Below are 24,081 nucleotides of genomic sequence, written 5' to 3'. Positions count from 1 at the left end.
AGGTCCATAAATATTGGGACATCAACACAAATCTAACATTGTTGGCTCTATACACCACCACAATGGATTTGAAAAGAAACGAACAAGATGTGCTTTAACTGCAGACTATCAGCTTTAATTTGAGTGTATTTACATCCTAATCAGGTGAATGGTGTAGGAATTACAACAGTTTGCATATGTGCCTCCTACTTGTTGAGGGACCAAAAGTAATGGGACAATTGGCTTCTCTGCTGTTCCATGGCCAGGTGTGTGTTATTCCCTCATTATCACAATGAGAGTTAATTTCAAATGTGCTATTTGCATTTGGAATCTGTTGCTGTCAACTCTCAAGATAAGATACAAAGAGCTTTCACTATCAGTGAAGCAAGCCATCATTAGGCTGAAAAAACAAAACAAACCCATCAGAGAGATAGCAAAAACATTATGCGTGGCCAAAACAACTGTTTGGAACATTCTTAAAAAGAAGGAACGGACCGGTGAGCTCAACAACACCAAAAGACTCGGAAGACAACTGTGGTGGATGACCGAAGAATTCTTTCCCTGGTGAAGAAAACACCCCTAACAACAGTTGGTCAGATCAAGAACACTCTTCAGGAGGTAGGTGTATTTGTGTCAAAGTCAACAATCAAGAGAAGACTTCACCAGAGTGAATACAGAGGGTTCACCACAAGATGTAAACCATTGGTGAGCCTCAAAAACAGGAAGGCCAGATTAGAGTTTGCCAAACGACATCTAAAAAAGCCTTTAAAGTTCTGGAACAACATCCTATGGACAGATGAGACCAAGATCAACTTGTATCAGAGTAATAGGAAGAGAAGAGTATGGAGAAGGAAAGGAACTGCTCATGATCCTAAGCATGCCACCTCATCAGTGAAGCATGGTGGTGGTAGTGTCATAGTGTGGGCATGTATGGCTGCCAATGGAACTGGTTCTCTTGTATTTATTGATTATGTGACTGCTGACAAAAGCAGCAGGATGAATTCTGAAGTGTTTCGGGCAATATTATCTGCTCATATTCAGCCAAATGCTTCAGAACTCATTGGATGGCGCTTCACAGTGCAGATGGACAATGACCCAAAGCATACTGCAAAAGCAAAATGCCCCAAGAACAAGCAGTAACTGAAGACAGTTGCAGTAGAAGCCTGGCAGAGCATCACCAGGTTTGAAACCCAGCGTCTGGTGATGTCTATGTGTTCCAGACTTCAGGCTGTAATTGACTGCAAAGGATTTGCAACCAAGTATTAAAAAGGGAAAGTTTGATTTATGATTTTTATTATGTCCCATTACTTTCGGTCCCTTAACAAGTGGGAGGCACATATGCAAACTGTTGTACTTCCTACACCGTTCACCTGATTTGGATGTAAAAACCTTCAAATTAAAGCTGGCAGTCTGCAGTTAAAGCACATCTTGTTTGTTTCATTTCAAATCCATTGTGGTCGTGTATAGAGCCAAAAATGTTAGATTTGTGTCAATGTCCCAATATTTATGGACCTGAGATGTATATATGGCACAAAGAACCAGATCCAGAGGGAGAGCTGCTCTTTGTAGAGGCTCTCCTCGCTGGCTAGTAGAGGGGGTCCCTACTGTGGTGTATAATCTGGCATATACAAGGCAGAAAGACCAGTTTATTATTGTTCAAATATGCCCATGGATCTGCATTGAATAAATTATACATTTCTAATACTTCACTGTAATATTTTATCTAATAGTTTCTACATTCAAGTGTTCTGTCGTATAGCCATTGAAATATTTTTTTTTGCATTGTGCTACAGGTTTTAACCCTGAAGTGATGGCACATATCTATATGGGTGCTTTTATATTTAATGATATTCAATATGTTTACAATTATTTTAATTGAATACACCAATCCCCAAAGCATATAGCTGATTCTTCAGTACTCTGCATGTACAGTAAAACTTATTAAATGTATGATAGTAATATTTCAGCTCTCTTCCTTTGAAAAAGTCCTTTGTAGTCTTCTTGATCACTTGCAGCCAAAGCATATTTTTTCTGTGATAATAAATATTGGTGATATTATTATGTCTTAGTTAAAGTCCATATTGAAAAATGCATTTGTTTGTTGACTTTGAAAAAAGAAAGCATGTAAAATATTAAACATGTCAATAGATTCCTAATAATAGCACAGGAAGACATCTTATGTATATCCTAGTGAGATCAAGAAGAAGTCTTGATGAATAGACCTATAAACATCCTATATAGTCTAGGCAAACCACACATTTATTATGTTGGCTCCACTGATGATGAAGGAAAAGATGTCTTCTATCTCCAACACAAAACAAATCCTCCATAGGACACATCACAAACAGAGAACAGACATGTTTTTCCAGTTGAACACTATCACCCATCTGTCTTCCATTAAGGTACATGTGGTTACTTTTCCTAAGTTCTTCTCCTCCAAAGATCTTAAACAGGTCTTGAACTGTTAAATTATTGCAAATTATCCCATTTTGTTTCAAAACAGATCAGTTATTAGCTAGATCACAAAGGGAAAGAATACTGAGCACTATCATTTTATTGACATGTTATAGAAATCTTAACAATAGGTTTTAGGTGATAATTAATAATTTAGCCAGACACCAGAAATTAAGAACAGCAGTAGTAAGCAAATGGTATGTGAGTGATTGTGTGCTAGAAGACTAAAATGAATACTAAATGAACAGATATGCAAGAGCTGTATTAGGAATATTTGAATCTTCAAGGCAGTACAGGGGGTAAGGCAAGAGAAGAATATTTTGAGGAATCTAATGTGCATTGGGCAGCCAACCATACCTTTACAGCAACCATCAGAAGAAAAGAGTATGGTGTAGATGGCAGCCAAAACTATTGCTCAGTTGACAGCTATAAAATGTTTATTCCTGAATATGTCAACAGATGGAAAATCTAAAATACATTACATACTGTAATAGCAAATGGATGGTACCAAGACTTGGCTATCTCATACATAAACTGACTTGCAACTATTTAGCATATGATTAGTTTACGCAGATTCTTGTCATGTAACTGCATTGTTACTGTTTTGCTCCTGGTGGTGGAACAATCTTTTTCTTCTTGTATACTACAAATACAAACTGCCCTCACATTCCCTAATTGTTCAGTGTGTTATTTGGTTGATTTCCAAGTGAAAGGCTACTGGTTCGAATCCAGGAGCAGTCATGAAGAATATTTACCAAGAAAAGAGAAACGGTATAATCCAGTTCATCTATAGCAGTATCTCGGGCAAGAAAATTGCCGAACTGCATTATGTGAGTGCCATGACAGTTGGAAGAATACGAAATGTCCTCTGCTCTGCAACTTTTATCTGACCCAATCTAACATACTTTATGGGTGATCATAACATTTCTTCATATAACAGAGGTCCTCCCCCTCCCCCCCCCTCTTTCCCATCCTCTTTTTTTACCTCTTTATTGTTCCTCTTTACACAGCATTATCAATACAAAAAACCTTTACTGTGTTAATTGTCTTTATGCTGTACATTGTAACAACTTATGTTGTAAACTGAACTATATTCTGTCTATATACACAATGTACTCCCATTGTTTTTCATATACTTTTCAAAAAATCAATAAAAAGAAAATTGAAAAGAAAAGGAAGAATACGAAATGAAGTCCATCCATACAGTGCAAAGCCAAAAGGTGGACGTCCAGGCAAAATATTGGAGTCAACAAGTCAGCTCATCACAAGGTCTATCAGTTCTGGCACAACAAACAAGGCAGTGGAGGTGGCTCATATGCTTCATAATAGTGAAATCACAGACATCCATGCAAGTACCATGCAATTGTGCATTTGACAAGAATGGAATGGTGGCCTGAAAAAAGGTGAAGAAGCCTTGACTTCAATATCGCCAAGAAGCGTTGGCTCGAGTATGCAAAAAAGTACAAACAGTGGACAGTAGAAGATTGGAAATGGGTAATTTGGAGAAATGATATGAAAGTCAGTAGACTAGGGTCTGATGGGTGCAAATGGGTCTGGAAGAAACAAGGGAAAAGCTGGCTAACAGATCGAGAAATTGAAGGTACTGTCAAGTATGGTGAAGGAAGTCTGATTATATGGGGTTGTTTCACAGCCAAAGGCATTGGATACTTGACCAGGATCGATGGTGGTCTCAGTACTGGGCTATATGCGAGTAGTGATGTACGAACATCGGCCAGGACAGATTGCAAACGCAAGTTTGCAATCAAATGTTTGCGAACCGTGCATTTGCAGCGGGCCCAGGTCATATTTGCAGCTATAAAATACTTACTAAAGTGCACAAATAGTCCCACAACATGGACAGTAACATACCAGAGGGGGATCATTGACAAAAATTCCCACAAAAAATATGTATTTTAATCAGGGGACAGTTCTATGTGTCTTAAAGGGAAACTCTCAAAAATGTGCCCTGCTGGAGCCTACAAATTTTTTATTTTGGGCCACGGGAGTACAGGCCCCAAAAATTAGGCATTAACCTGACAGAAAAGAACTTCTGATTATTCGGCTGGAGGTACATTAGGCGGTTACTGGTTAAAATTGTACTGTAGGCCAGTACAGGCCCCAAAGATTAAGCATTTACCTGACTGAAAAGAACTTGTGAAGATGTGGATGGAGGTACATTAGGCAGTCACTGGATACAATTTTTACTGTAGGCCACTGGAGTACAGGCCCCAAAAATTAGGCTTTCACCTGACAGAAAATAACTTGTGATTACGTGGATGGAGGTACATTAGGCGATCACTGGATACAAATTTTATTGTAGGCCAGTACAGGCCCCAAAGATTAAGCATTTACCTGACAGAAAATAACTTGTGATGATGTGGCTGGAGGTACATTAGGCGGTCACTGGATAAATATTTTACTATAGGCCACTGGAGTATAGGCCCCAAAAATTAGGCATTCACCTGACAGAAGAGAACTTGTGATGATGTGGCTGGAGGTACATTAGGCAGTCACTGGATAGAAATTTTACTGTAGGCCAGAACAGGCCCCAAAAATTTTGCATTCACCTGACAGAAAAGAACTTGTGATTATGTGGCTGGAGGTACATTAGGCGGTCACTGGATGAAAATTTTACTGTAGGCCACTGGAGTAGAGGCCCCAAAAATTAGGCATTCACCTGACAGAAAAGGCTGTATATACATAAGACAAGGACCATACTTTGTTCTGGGTGGTGGCGGATATGTGTGGGCTGGCATGAGGAAATTCAATTACATGTAGTCGTCGCAGTTGTTGAATTCCTTTGAGATCCATGCCTCATTCAGTCATGAGCTAGGCGAATGCGCTTATCAGTCACGATTCCCCCTGCCGGCTGAACGTCCTCTTGGACAGGACACTCAACGAGAGGAAAGCCAAGAGTTTCATGGCAAATTTTGTCAGCTCTGGCCACAGGTCAAGCCTGCACACCAAGTAGTTCAGGGGTTCCTCGCTTCTCAGAGCGTCCACATCGGCCGTTAACCGATGTAGTCAGACACCTGTTGGTCTAGGCGTCCCCTGAGGCTGTCGATGGGTTGGCTGCAAGAATGATCTCATATCCGAAGTGACCAACACATCTTCAAACCGTCCTCTTCTTACAGAAGCGGTAGGATTGGTACCCACACCTGTTTTGCTGTGGATGGAAATTCCCCTGGCAGCGCCTGCGGCAGCAGAATGCAGCATCTCTCGCAGCAAGGCATGGAAATGCTGCATTCTGACAGCCCTCTGCGATGCTGGTAACATGTCCGCCATTTTTGTGTTTGTACCAGGGCTCTAAGTACGTTGACACCCAGTACTGGTCCTTGCCCTTTATGCTTTTTAGACAGGGGGTCCCTCTTCAAACAGTAAAGCATGACGACCCCCATTTGCACTAAATTGGAAGCAGTGGAGCACCCTGGCTACTGCTCATCGCTCAGGAAAATGTCGTCCTCGGTCTCCTCCCCCCAGCCACGAACAACAACAGGGATCCCGGAAAAATTTAAAGTCCCCCTCAAAACCTGTTTTTCTTGCTCCTCCTCTCCCCTCAGTCACCATCCTCCTCTGACTCCTCTTCAGACTCCTGCTGACTTGTCTCAGATGGAGTAGCCCCCCTGGGAATTCATTCAGCATTGCTACTTCCTCATCTTCCAACCCCTGCTCCTCGATGGCTTGATCAATGACACGATGCATTGCACGCTCCAGAAAGAAGGTGTAAGGTACGATGTCACTGGCTGCAACTGACCAGTTTTATGATCTCATCAAATGGCTACAGAAGTCTGTATGTGTCCCGCATGAGCAGCCACTGGCGTAGTGAAAAGAAACCAAGCTCCCCAGAACACCTCCTGCTGCAGAGTTTGTACATGTAGTCATTAACGGCACATTGCTGCTGGAGCAGCCTATCAAGCATATACAATGTGGAGTTCTAACGCGTCGGGCAGTCACAAATCAGACGTCAGACGGGCAAGTGGTGTCGCCGCTGAATGTCAGCAAGGCAACCCATGGCCGTGTAAGATCTTCTAAAATGGCCAGAGATTTTCATGGTCTGCCGCAAGACGTCCTGGACCTTGGGGTATTTGGCAACGAATCTCTGCATGACTAAGTTCAGGATGTGTGCCATTTTGCCCTGTTTCAGCGCACTCAGCAGATTGGCACCACTGTCGCACACCACTTTACCAACAGTCAAATTAAGCCGGGTTAGCCACTGATCGGCCTGCGACCGCAGAGCTGAAAGCAGTGCAGGACCGGTGTGGCTCTTGGCTTCCAGGCACAACAGCCGCAGCACAGCATGGCAACGTCTCACCTGGGACGTCGAATAGTTTCTGGGCAGCTTGAGGGGCGTAGCAGGAAGAGGCGGTAGCAGGGAAAAGGAGGAGTCAGCAAAGGAGGAGATGGAGGATGTAGTAGAAGGAGGAGAAGAAGAGGCAGGCCTGCATGCAGTCCGTGGCGGTAACACCAAATCCACATAGGAGCCACGGGTTAGATGCTTGACGGCCATCAGAAGGTTCACCCAGTGGGCAGTAAAAGTTATGTACCTTCCCTGCACGTGTTTGCTAGACCACGTGTCTGTGGTCAGATGTATCTTTTCACCGACACTGTGTGCCAGATATATTCACTTGCCGCTGAATGTGGCCATATAAATCTGGGATGCCCTTCTGGGAGAAATATTTCCTTCCGGGGACTCTCCATTGCGGTGTGCCAATGGCCACAAGTTTTCTAAAGGCCTCCCAGTCCACCAGTTTATATGGCAGTGGTTGGCGGGTTAGCAGTTCCGACAAGCCAGCAGTCAGCCATTGGGCAAGAGGGTTATCCGGTATCATCAACGTTTTACATTCAAACATTTAGTCCACTGAAGTCTGCCTTCTGCCAGATGAACGTGACGATGGCACAGTGGAAGGGGCAGTGGTGGACAAATGGGAGGAGAGACGAGAAGGAGAAGAGGCAGGATGTGGAGCGCTGGGAGTGTGGTTTTGTGGGTTCTGACGGCGTTGCTCCCACTGGGCACGGTGATGGGAGGCCAGGTGCCTTCTTAAGGCATCATCCCTAGGTGAGTGTTGGGCTTACCGTGACTTATGCATTGACAGCACAGGCTGCAGATGGCAACACTATTGTCATGCCATGTGCCGGCGTCCTGGGAGCACCATAAGTGACCGTGCATGCTGAAAGGCTCGCTCCAGATACATTTGCAGTCTGCTTTTTGCTTCCTGTGCACTGCGAGTTCTGCCTGATTCTCCTTCTCCTCCCTATCTGCTGCTCCGTCTCTCCCTCCGAACTCCCCTCCTCTTCCTCTCTTGTGGGCACCCACGTGACATCCATCGACACGTCATCACCTTCACCAATACTGACATTAGAGATCCCGGAGTAGGCAGCAACAGTGAGGACCACCCTCCTTTGGCTGATCTAGGTACTGTCGTCAGACCGCTGGGTGGCGGTGGTGGTGTGTTTGGGGGCCACTCAACCAACTCTGGGGCGTACCTTGACGTAATCACACACACCTTCTCCAACTTCCCACTTAAGCTACGGTCTGGTGCACCTGCCCGACCCTACTACCCCTGTGGAACGGCCCGCCTTTTCCTCTGCCTGTCATTTTCAAAATGACCTTGTGCCAAAGTCCCTAGAGAAGAGCAAAATTTGTGGAAGCAGGTATATCGCAGGCCTCAATCAGTATTTGGTGGAAGCAGGTATATCAAACCCCTAATCAGTATTTTGTGGAAGCAGGTGTATCACAGGCCTCAATCAATATTTGGTTATAAGCAGGTATATCAATCACCTTAATCAGTATTTTGGGGCAGCAGATATATTGCAGGCCTCAATCAATATTTTGTGAAAACAGGTATATCGAACCCCTTAATCAGTATTTTGTGGAAGCAGGTATATCGCAGGCCTCAATCAATATTTGGTGGAAACAGGTATATCAAACCCCTTAATCAGTATTTTGTGGAAGCAGGTATATCACAGCCCTCAATCAATATTTTGTGGAAACAGGTATATCGAACCCCTTAATCAGTATTTTGTGGAAGTAGGTATATCGCAGGCTTGAATCAATATTTGGTGGAAAAAGGTATATCAAACCCCTTAATCAGTATTTTGTGGAAGCAGGTATATGACAGCCCTCAATCAGTATTTTGTGGAAACAGGTACATCGCAGGCCTCTTTCAATATTTGGTGGAAACAGGTATATCAAACCACTTAATTAGTTATTTGTGGAAGCAGGTATATCGCAACCCTCAATCAGTATTTTGTGGAAGCAGGTATATCAATCTCCTTAATCAGTATTTTGTGGAAGCAGGTATATCACAGCCCTCAATCAATAGTTTGTGGAAGCAGATATATCAAACCCCTTATTCAGTATTTTGTGGAAGCAGGTATATCGCCGACCTCAATTAATATTTGGTGGAAGCAAGTATCTCAAATCCCTTAATCAGTATTTTGTGGAAGCAGGTGAATCGCAGGCCTCAATCAGAATTTGGTGGAAACAGGTATATCGAACCCCTAAATCAGTATTTTGTGGAAGCAGGTATATCGCACCTCTCAATCAATATTTGGTGGAAATAGGAATATCAAACCCCTTAATCGGTATTTTGTGGAAGCAGGTATATCGCAGGCCTCAATCAATGTTTGGTGAAAACAGGCATATCGAACCCCTTAATCAGTATTTTGTGGAAGCAGGTATATCGTAGCCCTCAATCGGTATTTTGTGGAAGCAGGTATATTGAACCCCTTAATCAATATTTGGTGGAAACAGTTATATTGAACCCCTTAATCAGTATTTTGTGGAAGCAGCTATATCGCAGGCTTTAATCAGTATTTTGTGGAAGCAGGTATATCAAACCCCTTAATCAGTATTTTGTGGAAGCAGTTATATCGCAGGCCTCAATCAGTGTTTTGTGGAAGCAGGTATATCAAACCCCTTAATCAGTATTTTGTTGAAGCAGGTATTTCGCACACCTCAATCACTATTTAGTAGAAACAGGTATATCGAACCCCTTAATCAGTATTTTCTGGGAGCAGGTATATTTCAGGCTTCAATCAATATTTGGTGGAAACAGGTATATCAAACCCCTTAATCAGAATTTTGTGGAAGCGGGTATATCACAGCCCTCAATCAGTATTTTGTGGAAGCAGGTATATCAAACCCGTTAATCAGTATTTTGTGGAAACAGGTACATCGCAGGCCTCTTTCAATATTTGGTTTAAACATGTATATCAAACCCCTTAATTAGTTATTTGTGGAAGCAGGTATATCGCGGCCCTCAATCAGTATTTTGTGGAAGCAGGTATATCAGACCCCTTAATCAGTATTTTGTGGAAGCAGGTATTTCGCACCCCTCATTCACTATTTAGTAGAAACAGGTATATCGAACCCCTTAATCAGTATTTTCTGGAAGCAGTTATATCGCAACCCTCAATCAGTATTTTGTGGAAGCCGGTATATCAACCCCTTAATCAGTATTTTGTGGAAGCAGGTATATCACAGGCTTCAATCAATATTTGGTGGAAACAGGTATATCAAACCCCTTAATCAGAATTTTGTGGAAGCGGGTATATCACATCGCTCAATCAGTATTTTGTGGAAGCAGGTATATCAAAGCCGTTAATCAGTATTTTGTGGAAACAAGTACATCGCAGGCTTCATTCAATATTTGCTTTAAACATGTATATCGAACCCCTTAATTAGTTATTTGTGGAAGCAGGTATATCAATCTCGTTAATCAGTATTTTGTGGAGGCAGGTATATCGCCGGCCTCAATTAATATTTGGTGGAAGCAAGCATATCAAAGCCCTTAATCAGTATTTTGTGGAAGCAGGTTTATTGCAGGCCTCAATCAATATTTGGTGGAAATAGGTATATCAAACCCCTTAATCAGTATTTTGTGGAACCAGGTATATTGCACCTCTCAATCATTATTTGGTGGAAATAGGAATATCGAACTTCTTAATCTGTATTTTGTGGAAGCAGGTATATCGCAGGCCTCAATCAATATTTGGTGGAAACAGGATATCAAACCCCTTAATCAGTATTTTGTGGAAGCAGGTATATCACACCCCTCAATCACTATTTAGTAGAAACAGGTATATTGAACCCCTCAATCAGTATTTTCTAGAAGCAGGTATATCGCAGCCCTCAATTAGTATTTTGTGGAAGCAGGTATATCAAACCCCATAATCAGTATTTTGTAAAAGCAGGTATATCACAGGCCTCAATCAATATTTGGCAGAAACAGGTATATCGAACACCTTGATCAGTATTTTTTTAAAGCAGGTATATCGCAGCCCTTAATCAATTTTTTGTGGAAGCAGGTATATCAGTCCCCTTAATCAGTATTTTGTGAAAACAGGTATATGGCAGGCCTCAATCAATATTTGGTTAAACAGGTATATCGAACCCCTTAATCAGTATTTTGTGGAAGCAGGTATATCGCAGACCTCAATCAATATTTGGTGGAAGCAGTTATATCGAACCCCTTAATCACTATTTTGTGGTAGCAGGTATATCACAGGCCTTAATCAATATTTTGTGGAAGCAGGTATATCGAACCCCTTAATCAGTATTTTGTGGAAGCAGGTATATTGTAGCCCTCAATCAGTATTTTGTGGAAGCAGGTATATCAAACGCCTTAATCAGTATTTTGTGGAAGCAGGTAGATATGGCCTTGCGATTTGCCTGACGGTCGTTTCGTGGCGAACTTTGCTTGTTTGTGATTTGCCGAACATGCGAACATATGGCAATTTTCGCATCCGTCGAATTCTTTTGCATTGCGCCGAACTTCAACCCATGACACATCCATCAGGATGGAGAGGACAGCCAATTGAGACGTTTCAGCACATGGACACACACCCACCCTATAAAAGAACCCGATCTGGCAGCCATTTTAAATCTCTGGCACACAGTGTCATTGCCAAGATACATCTGACCACAGACACGTGGTCTAGCAAACACAGGCAGGGAAGGTACATTAGGTGAGACGTTGCCATGCTGTGCTGCGGCTGTTGTGCCTAGAAACCAAGAGCCACACCAGTCCTGCACTGCTTTTAGCTCTGCGGTCACAGGCCGATCAGTGGCTATCCCCGTTCAATTTGACAGTTGGTAAAGTGGTGTGCGACAACGGTGCCAATCTGCTGAGCAAAATGACACACATGCCATGCATGGCACACGACCTGAAGTTAGTCGTTCAGCGATTGGTTTCCAAATACCCCAGGACGTCTTGCTGCAGGCCAGGAAAATCTCGGGAAATTTTTAAAAAAATCTTACACGGCCATGGCTTGCCTTGCTGAGGTTCAGCGGCGACACCATCTGCCCATCAGTCATCTGATTTGATACAGCCCGACGCGCTTGAACTCTAACTTGTATATGCTTGCTAGGCTGCTCTAGCAGCAACGTGCTATTAACGACTACATGTACGAACTCTGCAGCAGGACGGGTTCTGGGAAGCTTTTTTATTTTCACCGAGCCAGTGGCTCCTCATGCGTGACGCATGCAGACTTCTGTGGCCATTTATTGAGATCACTAAACTGGTCAGTCATAGGCAGGGCACCATCAGTGGCATCGTACCTTATGCCTTTTTTCTGGAGCATGCATTGCATCGTGTCAGTGATCAAGCCAGTCGAGGAGCAGGAGCTGGAAGATAAGGAAGCCACAATGCTGAACGAATTCCCGGGGAGGCTACTCCATCTGAGACAAGTCAGCTTGAGTCTGAAGATGAGTCAGAGGAGAATGGTGCCTGGGGGGAGGATGAGGAGCAAGAAGAGCAGGCTTTGAGGGGGACTTTAAACTTTTCAGGGATCCCTGTTGTTGTGTGTGGCTAGGGGTAGGAGACCGAGGACGACATTCTTCTGGGCGATAAGCAGGATCCAGGGCGCTCCATCACTTCCAATTTAGTGCAAATGGGGGCCTTGCAGAGGGACCCCCATATAAAAAGCATAAAGGGCAAGGACCAGTATTGGGTGGCAATGTACTTAGACCCCCCCCACACAAACACAAAATGGCAGACATGTTACCAGCATCACAGAGGGCTGTCAGAATGCAGCATTTCCAGGCCTTGCTGCAAGATATGCTGCATTCTGCTGTTGCGGGCGCTGGCAGAGGAATTTCCACCCACAGCGAAACAGGTGCGGGTAGCAATCCTACCGCGCCTGCAAGAAGGGTGGTTTGAAGATGTATTGGTATCCTTCAGATATGAGATCATTCTTTCAACCAACCCATCGACAGCCGCCCATTTGGATCTAGCCGCAGGGAACGCCTAGACCGACAGGTATCTGACTACATCGTGTTAGCGACAGATGTGGACGCTCTGAGAAGCAAGGAACACTTGGACTACTGGGTGTGCAGGCTTAACCTGTGGCCTGAGCTGGTACAATTTGCCATGGAACTCTTGGCTTGCCCCTCGTTGAGTGTCCTGTTCAAAAGGATGTTCAACGCAGCAGGGCGGATCGTGACCGATAAGCGCACTCGCCTAGCTCAGTGTGGACTACCTCACATTTCTAAAAATTAATGAGGCACGGATCTTGGGGGAATTCCAAATCTGTGACAACCACGTGTAATTGAATTTCCTCATGCCAGCCCACACATATCCGCCACCACCCAGAACACCACCCAGTAAAATTTTCATCCAGTGACCACCTAATGTACCTCCAGCCACATAATCACTAGTTCTTTTCTGTCAGGTAAATGCCTAATTTTTGGGGCCTGTACTGGCCTTTAGTAAAATTTTTAGCCAGTGACCGCCTAATGTACCTCCAGACACATAATCACTAGTTCTTTTCTGTCAGGTAAATGCCTAATTTTTGGGGCCTGTACTGGCCTACAGTAAAATTTTTAGCCAGTGACCGCCTAATGTACCTCCAGCCACATAATTACAAGTTCTTTTATGTCAGATGAATGACTAATTTTTGGGGCCTGTACTCCAGTGGCCTACAGTAAAATTGTTATTCAGTGACCACCTAATGTACCTCCAGCCACATAATCACTTGTTCTTTTCTGTCAGGTAAATGCCTAATTTGTGGGGCCTATTGTCACGGCCTTTGGTGTGCACCATGACACTTTTGCCACGTTTGCAGTTGCCCTGGGCAACATGTTGCTGTTATGGCATGTGGTGGCAGTGTCTTGTCTTTTGCTGTTTGCGCCGTGACATGGTTGCCACGCATGCTGTTGCCTATGGTAACATGTTGCTTGTTGGCTGGTGTGTGTGCTTCCCCTTTTAGTGTTATCCTCCCTCTGTCTGTTGCTGGAAGGGTTAACCCCCTGACTGGGTGTAGCCACTAGGGTTTTATCCCCTGTGGCTCTCTGGCTCGAGTCTGTTGTACTTCAGCTGTCGTTGGTGCTGGAGCTCTGCTCCACTCCAGGGTGTTCCATCTGCCGAGTCATTGAGGGCCTCCTTGTAGGACATCGATGTCATCTGCGATGTCATTCCTTTGTCTCCCTTGTATCCTCAGTGTACCCAACCTCACTTGTATGTTTTGTGTGGGTTTATGTTCAGGGTTTGTGGAACGTCTTGTTTGTTGTTACATGTCTGGGATGTTGTTGGTGTTTGTCCCTACATATGTGCAAGACGTTTTCCTGTGTGTGTTGTTCCTCCAGAAGTGGGTTGGTTTCCTGGAGGGGTGAACCATAAGTCTGTATGCAGTGCTGCCTGGGGCCTGCAGTGCACCTTGCTGTTTCGGGCCCAGGCAGAATCAGGAGTGCTGGATACCTGTGTGTGGTGTTGTTTGTACTGTGTCCTATTTGGTGTGTGGGCACCTGTACTTATGCACGGGTTCCAGTCGTGGTGGCTGCGGCAAGTAAGTGTGTTTCTGGTGTTCTTACCTGCCGACTCTGTTGCTGCATATGGTATTTTCCTTTCCCTGCTGCTAGGCCATTTGAGACTCTTGTTCATCCGTGTCTGGGAAGAACAGGTCATCTCTCCCCTGCTCCTATGTGAGGGAGTATCACAGCGACTCAGGGCCAAAGGTATCCTGGTATGAGCCGTGCTACCATCCAGGTCCGCTCATACGGTGAGGAGTTAGGGTGAGGATTTAGGGACGCTTTAGGAGGTGACCTGCTCCCTGATTCCAGTGTCCTGGCCTAGCTGCTTCTCCCTTATGCCTGACATTGTACGGTGAGGGGTTTTCCCCACTCTCCACCGTCACACCTATACTCCACTGGCCTGCAGTAAAATTGTTATCCATTGACCGCCTAATATACTTTGAGCCACATAATCACTTGTTCTTTTCTGTCAGGTGAATGCCTAATGTTTGGGACCTATTCTCCAGTGTCCTGCAGTAAAATTGTTATCCACTGACCGCCTAATATACCTCCATCCACATAATCACTTGTTCTTTTCTGTCTAGTTATTGCATAATTTTTGGGGCCTGTGCTCCACTGGCCTGCAGTAAAATTGTTATCCATTGACCGCCTAATATACTTTGAGCCACATAATCACTTGTTCTTTTCTGTCTGGTGAATGCCTAATGTTTGGGGCCTATTCTCCACTGGCCTGCAGTAAAAGTGTTATCCACTGACCGTCTACTATACCTCCAGCCACAAAATCACTTATTCTTTTCTGTCAGGTGAATGCATAATTTTTGGGGCCCGTACTCCCGTGGCCTAAAATTACATTTTTCTAGGCTCCAGCAGGGCACATTTTTGAGTTTCCCTTTAAAACTCTAAAATGGTTCCTGATTAAAATACATATTTTTTGTGGGAATTTTTGCCATTGATCCCCCTCTGGTATGTCACTGACCAGGTTGTGGGAATATTTCTGCACTTCTAGTAAGTATTTAGTGGCTCCAGAAATGACCTGAAGGTTCTTCAGGTTCGCCTGCCATTATAGTGAACTGGGCGCGCCATGAACGCGCAGTTCGCGAACATCCCGGCCGATGTTCAGTTCATCACTAGAAGCAGGTATATCGCAGGCCTCAATCATAATTTGGTAGAAACAGGTATATCGAACCCCATTAATCAGTATTTTGTGGAAGCAGGTATATCGCAGCCCTCAATCAGTATTTTATGGAAGCAGGAATATCAAACACCTTAATCAGGATTTTCTGGAAGCAGGTATATTGCAGGCCTCAATCAATATTTGATAGAAACAGGTATATCGAACCCCTTAACCAGTATTTTGTGGAAGCAGGTATATTGTAGCCCTCAATCAGTATTTTGTTGAAGCAGGTATATCAAACCTCTTAATCAGTATTTTGTGAAAACAGGTATATCGCAGGCCTCAATCAATATTTGGTAGAAACAGGTATATCAAACCCCTTGATCAGTATTTTGTGGAAGCAGGTATATCGCAGCCCTCAATCAGTATTTTATGGAAGCAGGAACATCAAACGCCTTAATCAGTATTTTGTGGAAGCAGGTATATCGCAGGTTTCAATCAATATTTGGTGAAAAAAAAGGTATTTCGAACTCCTAATCGGCATTTTGTGGAAGCAGGTACATCGTAGGCCTCAATCAGTATTTTGTGGATGCAGGTATATCACAGTCCTCAATCAGTATTTTTGTGGAAGCAGGAATATCGCACCCGTCAATCAATATTTGGTGGAAACAGGTATATCGAACCCCTTAATCAGTATTTTGTGGAAGCATGTATATTGCAGCCCTTGATCAGTATTTTGCGGAAGCAGGTATATAAAACCCCTTAATCAGTACTTTGTGGAAGCAGGTATATCACAGGTCTCAATCCATTTTTTGTGGAAGCAGGCATATCACACCCCTTATTCGGTATTTTGTGGAAGCAGGTATATCACACCACTCAATCAATATTTGGTGGAAACAGGTATATCAAACCGCATAATCAGTATTCTGTGGAAGCAGGTATATCGCAGCCCTCAATCAATATTTTGTGGAAGCAGGAATATCAAACCCCTTAATCAGTATTTTGTGGAAGCAGTTATATCGTACCCCTCAATCAGTATTTGGTGGAAGCAGGTATATTGAACCCCTTAATCAGTATTTTCTGGAAGCAGGTATATCAAACCCCGCAATTATTTTTTTTGCTACAACAGTTATATCACACCACACTGTTTATTTGGGGCAGCAGGTATATCGCAGCCCTCAATCAGTATTTTGTGGAAGAAGGTATATCACACCCCTCAATCAGTTTTTTTCGGGGCAACAGGTATATCACACCAGTTGCAATTAGTTGTTCCAATAGCGTTTGTCCCTCTATATAGCTGCGGTATCACAGCAGAACTGCACACAACCTGCTGCACAATACAAATGCACTATAATATACTTTCTATGTTACAAAGTATATTATAAGTACAGTTGCAAGAAAAAGTATGTGAACCCTTGGATTTAATAACTGGTTGAACCTCCTTTGGCAGCAATAACTTCATCCAAACGTTTCCTGTAGTTGCAGATCAGACGTGCACAACGGTCAGGAGCAATTCTTGACCATTCTTTTTTACAGAACTGTTTCAGTTCTGCAATATTCTTGGGATGTCAGGTGTGAATCGCTTTCTTGAGGTCATGCCACAGCATTTCAATCGGGTTGAGGTCAAGACTCTGACTAGGCCACTACAGAAGGCGTATTTTCTTCTGTTTAAGCCATTGTGTTGTTGATTTACTTCTATGGTTTAGGTCGTTGTCCTGTTGCAACATTCATCTTCTGTTGAGCTTCAGCTGGTGGACAGATGGCCTTAAGTTCTCCTGCAAAATGTCTTCTTGATAAACTTGGGAATTCATTTTTCCTTCGATGATAGCAATCTGTCCAGGCCCTGACGCAGCAAAGCAGCCCCAAACCATGATGCCACCACCACCATACTTCACAGTTGGGATGAGGTTTTGATGTTGGCGTGCTGTGCCTCTTTTTCTCCCCACATAGTGTTTTGTGTTTCTTCCAAACAATTCAACTTTGGTTTCATCTGTCCACAGAATATTTTGCCAGTACTGCTGTGGAACATCCAGGTGCTCTTGTGCAAACTGTAAACGTGCAGAATTTCTTTTTTTTTGGACAGCAGTGGCTTCCTCTGTGGTATCCTCCCATGAAATCCATTCTTCTTTAGTGTTTTACGTATCGTAGATTCGCTAACAGGGATGTAAGCATATGCCAGAGACTTTTGTAAGTCTTTAGCTGACACCCTAGGATTCTTCTTCACCTCATTGAGCAGTCTGCGCTGTGCTCTTGCAGTCATCTTTACAGGACAGCCACTCGTATGGAGAGTAGCAGCAGTGCTGAACTTTCTCCATTTATAGACAATTTGTCTTACCGTGGACTGATGAATAGCAAGGCTTTTGGAGATACTTTTATAACCCTTTCCAGCTTTATGCAAGTCAACAATTCTTAATCGTAGGTCTTCTGAGAGTTCTTTTGTTTGAGGTATCATTCACATCAGGCAATGCTTCTTGTGAAAAGCAAACCCAGAACTGGTGTGTTTTTTATAGGGCAGGGCAGCTGTAACTAACACCTCCAATCTCATCTCACTGATTGGACTCCAGTTGGCTGACACCTCACTCCAATTAGCTCTTGGAGATGTCATTAGTCTAGGGGTTCACATACTTTTTCCACCTGCACTGTGAATGTCTACATGGTGTGTTCAATAAAAACATGGTAACATGTAATTCTTTGTGTGTTATTAGTTTAAGCAGACTGTGATTGTCTATTGTTGTGACTTAGATGAAGATCAGATCACATTTTATGACCAATTTGTGCAGAAATCCATATCATTCCAAAGGGTTTGCATACTTTTTCTTGCAACTGTATATCACACCTATCAATAGCACACCTATACCATTTTTAAATGGACTTTTGTGACCCTATTAGCTGGTGTTTGGTGTCCCTAACAGCCTGCCCCTGCTCTACAAAGCATCCCCTCCCTACACTGGCAAAACACAGAATGTAAAATGGCTGCCAGAGCTGGTTATTTTATAGGGTTTGGGTGTGTTCATGTGCTGAAACATCTCATTTGGCTGTCCTGTCCCACCTGATGGATGTGTCATAGGTCAAAATTCAGCGCAATGCAAAAGAATATGGCGTTGGCGGACATCGCCATATGTTCGCATGTTCGGCGAATCGCGAACACGCAAAGTTCGCCACAAAATGACCGTCAGGAAAACCGAAAGGCCATCTCTATATGTGAGTATCCTACAAGATGGGTTACTTTGTATACTCGAGTACTATAGATATGAAATGGACAACATTGTGTTCTAGAAGGACAACGACCCAAAGCATACGTCCATTTTGGTAAAGAAATGGTTCAGTGACAATGAAGTAGAGGTGCTGGATTGATCCTCATAGTCCCCAGACCTCAACCCAATCGAAAACTTGTGGGTAGAGTTGAAGAAAAAGCTGTATTCATACCCAAGTGAGTCAACCAGGATTCACCAACATTCGGAATTTGTAGAAGAGACCTGAGAACAGATTTCGGTTGAGACCTACTTGAATCTGATCGAGAGGATTCAGGCAGTGTTGAGCCAAAAAGTGGATTTACTAAATACTAACAAAATAATAAAAATAAAATGTGAATTTTAGGAGCAAAACAGTAACAATGCAGTTACATAACAAGAATCTGCATGACTAATAATATGCTAAATAGTTGCAAGTCCAATTTATGTATGAGGTAGCCAAGATGATTCTCTTTAAAATGATGGTAGTCTCACGTTTAAAGCTGTAGTTAATGGTGAAATATAGAGTCTGAAAGTCAAAAGTTCAAAACATTGTTACCCTTTTGCTCATCCAGTGTATAAGGTTCTGAAAATCCGAAATATCTATATTTTTTATTTACTGTGTAGCAATAATATCATTGCTATTTTTCTTCTTTTTTTTTGTTTCCAAGGTGAACGTACTTTTAAGTGTGATCACTGTGATGCTACATTTAAAAGGAAAGACACTTTAAATGTCCATATACAAGTTGTACATGATGGCCATAAGAAGTACAAGTGTGACCTTTGTGACAAAGCTTTTGTGACTCCATCTGTACTAAAGAGCCACAAAAAAGTAAGTACATGCTGTTTCTCAAATTGCTGCCTCTGTTAATATGTGCATATATGATGTATACAATTTAGTTAATATTATAATGTCTCTATGGCTGTATGGATGGGTGGTGTTTAATAAGATACACAGATCCATACTGCAGAAAATAGGGATATATACAGGTGATACTCGAAAAATTTGAATATCGTGCAAAGTTCATTTTCTTTCAGTAATGCAACTTAAAAGGTGAAACTAACATATGAGACAGACTCATTACATGCAAAGCGAGATATTTCAAGCCTGTATTTGTTATAATTTGGATGATTATGGCTTATAAGTTATGAAACCCCAAAGTCACAGTTTTGAGCTACCCTTTGCTTAGGGCAGGCATGTCCAAACTGTGGCCCTCCAACTGTTGCAAAACTACAACTCCCAGCATGCCCTAATAGCTGTAAGCTATCCAGGCATGCTGGGAGTTGTAGTTTTAGAACAGCTGGAGGGCCGCAGTTTGGACATGCCTGGCTTAGGGGATATGGACTAATTAGCTGACTAGAGTGTGACACTTTGAGCCTAGAATATTGAACCTTTTCACAAAATTCTATTTTTAAGCTGCATTAATGCAATTCCATTTAATTTGCATTACTGAAATAAATGGACTTTTGCAGGATATTTTAATTTTTTAAGTTTCACCTGTATGTATGCAATGGGAGGCAAAGAGAATGGTAATATATTGCTTATTGGCCAAAGGCATGATACATATGCAGAAAAATTAACTTGACATTTAAACAGTTGCAACAAATCTTAACTTGATTTCTTTGTTAATATGTTTGTTGTGTCAAGTTTGTTGCAATATGTTTTTAATTTATGGCATATCCTATAGATATATGTCCCACTTGTGGGACTTGTTCCTATCTCCCTATCTCAAGAATGAGGGCTCTTGGCAACTTTCAGAAGTCCCATACCATAGCATTCAGAAAGCATTTACTGTATTTTTGGAAGTCCCATAGCAGTGAATAGAGAAAGTCACACATGAGCGGCTTGCTCATTCATGATGGGGCATGTTTTTTTAGATAGTAGGTGGGGTCGGCACCTATTTGACATTTGTGGCATATCCTATGGATATGCCATAAATGTCCAGATTGGAATATCCCTTTAAGTGTCAAAAGTATGCAACATCTGCACACACAGTTCATCAAACAGCTAGGGTGGCATTGTAGCATTGACAGTGGTAATACTATTGTATTCTTTCTGTAATTACGTAAACTTCTCATAGAATTAAGATACTAGTTTTTCCCACTGTTAAATACATGACACAATCTCATTATAACCCAAATAATATAAGGTATCAATGGAGCAGAGCAAGGGTAGAGGCTCTGGTTTGGCTTCTGAGCTGCAACTGCGCAGGTGCTGCTATATCACACAGGTGAAAAAGTCCTGGTGATGAGACAAATCAATTTGTTAGAATCAATTCATTCATCTCTACTCAGTACATAAATGCAGTACCAGTAGAAAGGTAATCACATATATACAATATACACTAGACCCAAGATCAATTGTACAGTCAAGTAACCGCTGTTATATAGGTTTCTACCATGTGAAACTACAGCTTCCATTATTACCTGAGCAATGATGAAGGATTATAGGAGTTGTTAGTGCATAACCTAGATTGGTATTGCACATCATATCTACAGTGATTATAGTGCTTATGCAATGCATTCAGTTTGAATAATTAATGACTTTTTGTCTCCATCTGGCTGAGACCACCATGATGACTTCTCCCTTCTATGGCTCCTCTCTGCAGAGTTTGACACTGAAGTCTTTGGCTCCTCACTTTTGCAGCAGATCTGAACACTAAGTACTAATAACATTTCCTCACACCACACCCCCTGACTATAATAGCACCAAACATTGTGCCCATAGAATATTCTGTAATGCCAAACATTGTTCCCCAAAATGTTATATTAACACATAATGTGCCCCTTGAATATAGTAGCACACAACATAGTGTGCCCCTTTTGTATAATAGTATGATTCAATATGACTCTGAATGTAATAGTACCACACACTGTGAACTCTAAATGTAATAGTGCCAGACATAGTGCTCCATAAATCAATGTCACATAATGTGTACCAAAATACACATCATGCCCCTTATTAAATGATAGTGCCACTCATGTTCCCCATTAAAACATAGTAGTGCCACAAATTGTTCCCCCCCAAAATGATAGTGCTGCCCAAACTGGTACTTTTCTGTCACATCTCTGAAAGCAGTTGAAGCATAAGAGGACCCACTGTGACATTATCACCCAAGGACCCACCTAAACCCGGAGATAGTCCTGCACTGTGATAGTCCTTGGGGTGATAAAAATGTAGCAATGTATTGAAAACTAAGTAGAGGTTATAAAAGCTAGAAGGTATGGTACAGTCCTGATCAAAAGTTTAAGAACACTTGAAAAATGGCAAAAAATCATATTTAGCATGGCTGGATCTTTACAAGTTTCCAAGTAGAGCTTCAACATGCAACAAGAAGAAATGGGACTGAGACAAAACATTTTTTCGGCATTCAATTTAATGAAAACAACGAATAAACTGAAACAGTCTGTTTTTCAGCTGATCAAAAGTTTAGGACCACCCTCCCAAAATAAAACTAAACCCCCCCAAAACAGAAATCCAACTTCCAAACATGAACTCAGTAATGAGTAGCTCCGCCATTATTGTTTATCACTTCCAAAATTCGTTTTGGCATGCTTGATGCAAGCGTTTCCATGAGGTGAGTGGGAACATTTCTGCAAGTGGTGAAGACGGCCGCACGAAGGCCATCTACTGTCTGGAACTGTTGTGCATTTTTGTAAACTTCCCTTGCCATCCATCCCCAAAGGTTCTCAATTGGATTTAGATCAGGGGAACACGCAGGATGGGCCAAAAGAGTGATGTTATTCTCCTGGAAGAAGTCCCTTGTCCTGCGGGCATACTGTAGCGTGTGTACTGTGTACTGTAGCGTTGTCCTGTTGAAAAACCCAGTCGTTACCACACAGACGAGGGCCCTCAGTCATGAGGAATGCCCTCTGCAACATCTGGACATCGCCAGCGGCCGTTTGACGCCCCTGCACTTCCTGAAGCTCCATTGTTCCACTGAAGGAAAAAGCACCCCAGACCATTATGGCGCCCCCTCCACTGTGGTGCGTAGAAAACATCTCAGGTGGGATCTGCTTGTCATGCCAATAACGTTGGAAACCATCAGGACCATCAAGGTTAAATTTTTTCTCATCAGAGAATAAAACTTTCTTCCACCTTTGAATGTCCCATGTTTGGTGCTCTCTTGCAAAGTCCAAACGAGCAGTTCTGTGGTGTTCAAGGAGACGAGGTCTTTGAAGAGGTTTTTTTTTTTTGAAGCCCTTCAGTCTCAGATGCCGTCTGATGGTTATGGGGCTGCAGTCAGCACCAGTAAGGACCTTAATTTGGGTCTAGGGTCGTCCAGTGTCTTGACGGACAGCCAACTGGATCCTCCGGCTCAGTGCTGATGAAATTTTTTTGGGTCTTCCACTTGACTTTTTTGTTCCATAGCCCTCAGGATCATTTAAGAAATTCCAAATGACTGTCTTACTGCGTCCCACCTCAGCAGCGATGGCGCGCTGTGAGAGACCCTGCTTATGCAGTTCAACAACCAGACCACGTTCAAAAAGGGAGAGTTTTTTTTCCTTTGCCATCACAACGTGTGACTACCTGACAGAAAATGACAATGAAGCCACATCTTTGCACAGATTTGGCCTTTTAAAGGCATGTGGTCCTAAATTTTGGATCAGCTGAAAAACAGCCTGTTTCAGTTTAATAGTTATTTTCAATTAATTGAATGCTCAAAAAATGTTTTGTCTCACTCTCATTTCTTCTTGCGGCATGTTGAAGCTCTACTTGGAACCTTGTTAAGATCCAACAATGTAAAATAAGATTTTTTGCCATTTTTCAAGTGGTCTTAAACTTTTGATCAAGACTGTATGTATGGAGTAAGGTGAGCATGGTAAATCTCTTAGAAATCTCATAAAAGCAGCATCTTGATTAAGCCAATAATGAAAAACTGAATAAATAGATGTTTTTGATTTAACTAAAAACGGTTTAAACTTTTTTTCACACATATCTGTTTGATTTCTGCAAAGAGTCATATTACTTCTTATTGATAATTTGTATTGCAGTAGAATACGTTGAGATCAATATTATGTGAATGGTTAGAAATGCTGCAATATTGATCTATACATCTATTACATATATATACATGGGAGTATTAGAATTGAGCAGAAAATTTCCATTTATCATTCATTCTTTTCTCCTGTCATGAGGACTTTTAACAAAACACTTTCTTTTTCTTTTATGTGTTTTTGTGTTTTATACTTGGATTATGTACTGTGTTTAATTTTCATAAAGAAATTCCAAATTTATATGATTCTACCTTAAAGGGGTTTCCCAGGATTCTACCTTAAAGGGGTTTCCCAGGATTTTGATACAGATGACTAGAGATGAATGAAGTTTTGAAAAATTAGATTCAGCAACTTCGCCAAAGTTCGCTAAGAAATCTGTTTCGTTACAAATAAATTGTCACAAATCACTATAAATTAGGTATATCCAGGCCACTCTGCCTTAGGGTAAACAGATTTCCTATAACGTGAAAGCAACTAATGAATTAAACTCTCATATAGTATTTGATATCTGTTGCATATCAGAAGAGGAGAGCAGGAGAGCCATTAATGTTTCC

At 42.3% G+C, this 24,081-nt stretch overlaps 1 protein-coding gene across 7 annotated transcripts in view; it reads left to right on the top strand.

The window, feature by feature from the left end:
* Positions 1-24,081, top strand: part of PRDM5 (PR/SET domain 5) — a 275,642-nt gene that overhangs the window by 135,328 nt on the left and 116,233 nt on the right. For all 7 annotated transcript variants that reach the window (XM_044270343.1, XM_044270578.1, XM_044270496.1 and 4 more), the window contains one exon: positions 19,201-19,361. In XM_044270343.1, coding sequence (XP_044126278.1) covers positions 19,201-19,361 — 161 coding nt within the window. The remainder of the gene's footprint in view (positions 1-19,200; positions 19,362-24,081) is intronic.

The sequence above is a fragment of the Bufo gargarizans genome, chromosome 1, assembly GCF_014858855.1.
Source record: "Bufo gargarizans isolate SCDJY-AF-19 chromosome 1, ASM1485885v1, whole genome shotgun sequence".
NCBI lineage: Eukaryota > Metazoa > Chordata > Amphibia > Anura > Bufonidae > Bufo > Bufo gargarizans.
Note: the sequence above shows the minus strand (reverse complement) of the source record. Positions and strands in the feature narration are given on the sequence as shown.